Below are 6,456 nucleotides of genomic sequence, written 5' to 3'. Positions count from 1 at the left end.
CACAACACTACGATATATACACACACTATACTGTGTGTTAATACAGGCAACACAATGCTACGTCTGATATCTACATACACTAGACACTGTAGGTGCAGGCAACACACTGCTACGATTCATACAAGTATCGAACAGTAAACCAGAGTGAAGAGTGTTGATAAGAGCAACATACATTGAAGTGTTAAGAAGGGCAAGAGTGCACAAGGTATTCAAACTGGAGACAGCAGATGAGGTAATCAGTCCCTGAGCCTACCCATAATTTGGATCAACGGCATGAAACTCCGGAGCAAGAGATGCAACACAAATGCAAGCACAGAGAACGTTCACACCTTCCTCAGAGATAGTGAACATTAAAACAAATTTCCTTAACTCTAGAAACACATACCTCTAGAAATAGTCAACGTGTGGTATACCTGGATATGCTGTGCTCAGTGAAGACAAATCTTAAGACTGAATCGTTTCTAGATGTGTTCCAAATGTGCCACTGTGAGCACCTTTGTTCCTAGCTGTGCTCCAAATGTGCCATTAATGTGAACATTGTTCCTAGATTTGTTCCAAAGGTGCCACTAATGTGAACACCATTGTTAATAGATGTGCTCCAAAGGTGCCACTAATGTGAACACACTACAGTGTTCACTGACGTTGTTCAATACGATATGGTTTACATTCGAAGTTAATTTGTCAAGACTAAACCAACTGTTACTATTATAGTACTAATACTACTAGCAGTAGTAACAGTAATACCAGTAGTAGTAGTATTAATACCAGTAGCAGTAATAATCTTAGTAATACTAGTAGTAATACCAGTAATAGTAATACCAGTAATACTAGTAGTAATACCAGTAATAGTAATATACTAGTAATACTAGTAGTAATACCAGTAGTAGTAGTATTGGTAATACCAGTAGTAGTGGTAATACGAGCAGTAGTAGTAATAATACGAGCACTAGTAGTAATACCAGTAGTAGTAGTGGTAATACGAGCAGTAGTAGTAATACCAGTAGTAGTAATAATACCAGTAGTAGTAGTGGTAATACGAGCAGTAGTAGTAATAACAGTAGTAGTAGTAATACCAATAGTAGTAGTAATACCAGTAGTAGTAGTAGTAATACCAGTAGTAGTAGTAGTAATACCAGAAGTAGTAGTAGTAATACCAGTAGTAGTAGTAATACCAGTAGTAGTAGTAGTAATACCAGTAGTAGTAATACCAGTAGTAGTAGTAGTAATACCAGTAGTACTAGTAGTAGTAATACCAGTAGTAGTAGTAATACCAGTAGTAGTAATAATAATACCAGTAGTAGTAGTAGTAATACCAGTAGTAGTAGTAATACCAGTAGTAGTAGTACTACCAGTAGTAGTAGCAATACCAGTAGTAGTAGTAGTTTACCAGTAGCAGTAGTAATACCAGTAGTAGTAATACCAGTAGTAGTAGTAATACCAGTAATAGTAGTAGTAGTAATACCAGTAGTAGTAATACTAGTAGTAGTAATAATACCAGTAGTAGTAGTGGTAATACGAGCAGTAGTAGTAATACCAGTAGTAGTAATAATACCAGTAGTAGTAGTGGTAATACGAGCAGTAGTAGTAATACCAGTAGTAGTAGTAATACCAATAGTAGTAGTAATACCAGTAGTAGTAGTAATAATACCAGTAGTAGTAGTAATACCAGAAGTAGTAGTAGTAATACCAGTAGTAGTAGTAATAATACCAGTAGTAGTAGTAGTAATACCAGTAGTAGTAATACCAGTAGTAGTAATAATACCAGTAGTAGTAGTGGTAATATGAGCAGTAGTAGTAATACCAGTAGTAGTAATAATACCAGTAGTAGTAGTGGTAATACGAGCAGTAGTAGTAATACCAGTAGTAGTAGTAATACCAATAGTAGTAGTAATACTAGTAGTAGTAGTAATACCAGTAGTAGTAGTAATACCAGTAGTAGTAGTAATACCAGTAGTAGTAGTAGTAATACCAGTAGTAGTAGTAATACCAGTAGTAGTAGTAATACCAGTAGTAGTAGTAATACCAGTAGTAGTAGTAATACCAGTAGTAGTAGTAATACCAGTAGTAGTAGTAATACCAGTAGTAGTAGTAATACCAGTAGTAGTAGTAATACCAGTAGTAGTAATACCAGTAGTAGTAATACCAGTAGTAGTAATAATACCAGTAGTAGTAGTGGTAATACGAGCAGTAGTAGTAATACCAGTAGTAGTAATAATACCAGTAGTAGTAATACCAGTAGTAGTAGTAATACCAATAGTAGTAGTAATACCAGTAGTAGTAGTAGTAATAATACCAGTAGTAGTAGTAATACCAGAAGTAGTAGTAGTAATACCAGTAGTAGTAGTAATAATACCAGTAGTAGTAGTAGTAATACCAGTAGTAGTAATACCAGTAGTAGTAATAATACCAGTAGTAGTAGTGGTAATACGAGCAGTAGTAGTAATACCAGTAGTAATAATACCAGTAGTAGTAGTAATATCAGTAGTATTATTATTATAATCAAGGGGGAAGCGCTAAACCCGGAGGATTATACAGCGCCTGGGGGGGGATGTGGAAGGCATTCAGGCTTAATTCGGGGAACTGGAGCACAGATCCAATTGCCTAAATCAAGAGCCCCTCACCAACATCAAGGAACCTTCCTTGAGGGGAATATCAGTAGTAGTAGTAGTAATACCAGTAGTAGTAATACCAGTAGTATTAGTAGTAATACCAGTAGTAGTAGTAGTAATACCAGTAGTAGTAATACCAGTAGTAGCAATACCAGTAGTAGTAGCAATACCAGTAGTAGTAGTATACCAGTAGCAGTAGTAATACCAGTAGTAGTAATACCAGTAGTAGTAATATCAGTAGTAGTAGTAGTAGTAATACCAGTAGTATTAGTAGTAATACCAGTAGTAGTAATACCAGTAGTAGTAATACCAGTAGTAGTAATACTAGTAGTAGTAATACCAGTAGTAGTAATACCAGTAGTAGTAGTAGTAATACCAGTTGTAGTAGTAGTAATACCAGTAGTATTAGTAATACCAGTAGTATTAGTAATACCAGTAGTAGTAATACCAGTAGTAGTACCAGAAGTAATACCAGTAGTAGTAATACCAGTAGTAGTAAAACCAGTAGTAGTAGTAATACCAGTAGTAGCAGTAATACCAGTAGTAGTAGTAATACCAGTAGTAGTAGTAATACCATTAGTAGTAATACCAGTAGTAGTAGTAATACCAGTAGTAGTAACACCAGTAGTAGTAGTAATAATACCAGTAGCAGTAGTAATAATACCAGTAGTAGTATTAGTAATACCAGTAGTAGTAGTAGTAATACCAGTAGTAGTAGTAATACCAGTAGTAGTAGTAATACCAGTAGTAGTAATACCAGTAGTAGTAATACCAGTAGTAATAATACCAGTAGTAGTAGTAGTAATACCAGTAGTAGTAGTGGTAATAAGAGTAGTAGTAATACCTGTAGTAGTAGTAATACCGGTAGTAGTAGTAATACCAGTAGTAGTAGTAGTAATACCAGTAGTAGTAATACCAGTAGTAGTATTAATACCAGTAGTAGTATTAATACCAGTAGTAGTAGTAGTAGTAATACCAGTAATAGTAGTAATACCAGTAGTAGTAGTAACACCAGCAGTAGTAGTAATACCAGTAGTAGTAGTGGTAATACCAGCAGTAGTAGTAATACCAGCAGCAGTAATAATACCAGTAGTAGCAGTGGTAATACCAGTAATAGTAATACTACTACTAATACCAGTAGTAGTAGTGGTAATACCCGTAGTATTAATACTACTACTAGCAGTAGTGATACCGGTAGTAGTAGTGGTAATACCAGTAGTATTAATACTACTAGTAGTAATACCAGTAGTAGTAATACCAGTAGTAGTAATACTAGTGGTAGTAATAATAGTAATACTACTAGAAGTAGTAACAGTAGCAATACTAGTAATAATATCAGTAGTAATACTAGTAAAACACTAGTAATAGAACTAATACTACTAGTAATAATACTAGTAGTACTAATACGAGTAGCAGAAGTATTAGTAGTAGTAATAATAATGCTAGTAGTATTACTAGTAATAATACTACTAGTAGTAATCTACTAGTACTAGTTATAATCTACTACTACTAGTAGTAGTAGTAGCATGGGTTACACAGAAGGGAATCAGGTTAAATCCAAGGGGAATACAAGTTGAATTCCTTTGATCAAAAGCCTCTCTCTCCAACACCAAGGGGTTCATGGAAACTGTCTTGTGCTATCTATGTCTTCCCCATGACTCTCTCCCTCTCCCTCTCCCTCTCTCTCTCTCACTCAGACCGGCCCCTCCCATGTCTGATGGGTTTGCGCTTGCGTGCGTGAGTGGTAGCAACAGAGGCGGTGGGGTATATAAAGGAGGCTGGGCCGGGTGTCCAGCCACCACACCGGACGTAGAACGGGAGACTCATCATTCGCTCCTGTCAAGCCTCGTCGGTGCACTCACAAGCTCCCCTTTCAACCTTCTCAACGCAGTCAACATGGTGAGTAGCTGATACTGCAATAAACAGACCTCGACGGTACACCCTTCACAATATACACACAGGTGTATGCCTCTCGGTGTGTGGATACACCAAGAGGTTACTTAAATCCATTTTTTAAGGGATTTAAGTATACTTATTTAGTGGTGAACAAGTTTTACGTAGGCTTAATGACCCGACTGTAGTTGACAGGCTTTAAACCCCATTAACCAACCTTTCACATCTGGTTTGTCAGAATCTAATCGGAGAGGCTTTTCGCCATACTGACCCACTTAGTGAGGCTTTTCGTCATATTGACCCACTTAGCGAGGCTTTTGGTCACATGACCGAGGCTTTCAGCTGGGTTACCGATCCAACCAGTAAAAACATTAACATGTACATTACAATACCAGATTTTCCACCGAACAGTCTCAGGATTAAGTTTGTTGGTGCGAGCAGTGATGACGTGACATTATAGGGTTATAATACTGCTGGAGATGCAACTACCTCCCACCTTCTATTTACTGTCTTAACAGCGACAAAATCTGTAAGCGTTGGTTTTGTCATCTTACTGTCTTAACAGGGACACAATCTCTAAGTATGGGTTGTCCTGTCATCTGAATATCTTAAACAGACTTGTCCCAGTCTTTGTGCAATACTGTGTCACAAGTCGCCTTCCAGTCTAAAAAAAAAAAATATACAATCCACCAAGCCCTCTTTCTCCTTCCTGTGTTCGCACAGATGGTAATGCCGGTAGACAGCTGTGTTTTATCAACCTTGGTGTTGGGGGACCCTGACTGCCACTGTCCTGTGTTAATACTACATACTTTACACTGATCTAAGCATATACTGTACACATAGCATTGTACACTTTGTACACATAACTATAATATCCAGATTAACAAAGACCTTGCCTTTTAAAACAATACTTGTATGTGAACCGGGGCTAGTCAGGGACAAAATAGCAGTTAAGTATAAAATCATGGTACTCTAAATGCATGACAATGGTAGACAAAAGTGAATAACAGAGACGGAAAAGAGAAAGAGAGAGGGGTGGGGAAGGGGAGAAAGAGAGAGAGAGAGAGAGAGAGAGGGGGGTGTGGATGGGGAAAGGGGACTCAGGACTAATGGTAAAATCAATGAAGGGAGAAGTGGGTTCCTCCCTCCCCCAACAATCGGACCCGCCCTGTTTACAATAACACTAAGAGGGTACAGAGTGCACTCACACAGCTGTATTCACTTGTGTGTTTGCCGGCCTTGAATCCCCTGCTCCTAGTCTCTAATCCTGGTTCCTAGTCTCTAATCCTGGTTCCTAGTCTATAATCCCAGTTCCTAGCCTCGATTCACTGTTCTTTGCCTCAGTTCCCTTGTTCGTAGCTTCATTTCTCTGTTCCTAACCTCAATTCTGTTTCTAGCTTCCATTCCCTGTTCCTAGCCTCAATCTCCATGTTCCTAGTCTCAACCCCCATGTTCCTAGCCTCAATCCCCATGTTCCGAACCTCAACCCCCATGTTCCTAACCTCAATCCCCATGTTCCTAGCCTCAATCCCCATGTTCCTAACCTCAATCCCCATGTTCCTAGCCTCAATCTCCATGTTCCTAACCTCAATCCCCATGTTCCGAGCCTCAATCCCCATGTTCCTAACCTCAATCCCCATGTTCCTAGCCTCAATCCCCATGTTCCTAACCTCAACCTCCATGTTCCTAACCTCAATCCCTATGTTCCTAACCTCAGTCCCCATGTTCCTAGCCTCAATCCCCATGTTCCTAGCCTCAATCCGCATGTTCCTGGCCTCAATCCCCATGTTCCTAACCTCAATCCCCATGTTCCTAGCCTCAATCCCCATGTTCCTAGCCTCAATCCGCATGTTCCTGGCCTCAATACCCCCGGTTCCTAGCCTAGCTTCTCAATTATTTACACTAGCGACCGTGCTACACTACTGTCCTCATGGGCCCTCCTATCACACCTATC

The 6,456-nt window shown here is 38.9% G+C and overlaps 1 protein-coding gene across 1 annotated transcript in view; it reads left to right on the top strand.

Moving 5' to 3' along the window:
• Nucleotides 1-4,409: 4,409 nt before the first annotated feature.
• Nucleotides 4,410-6,456, top strand: part of LOC128687203 (tubulin alpha-1D chain) — a 34,489-nt gene continuing 32,442 nt past the window's right edge. The window contains exon 1 of the mRNA XM_070098479.1: nt 4,410-4,508. Coding sequence (XP_069954580.1) covers nt 4,506-4,508 — 3 coding nt within the window. The 5' untranslated portion in view covers nt 4,410-4,505. The remainder of the gene's footprint in view (nt 4,509-6,456) is intronic.

The sequence above is a fragment of the Cherax quadricarinatus genome, chromosome 62 (genome assembly GCF_038502225.1).
Source record: "Cherax quadricarinatus isolate ZL_2023a chromosome 62, ASM3850222v1, whole genome shotgun sequence".
Lineage (NCBI taxonomy): Eukaryota > Metazoa > Arthropoda > Malacostraca > Decapoda > Parastacidae > Cherax > Cherax quadricarinatus.
This window is presented reverse-complemented; position numbering and strand designations above follow the sequence as displayed.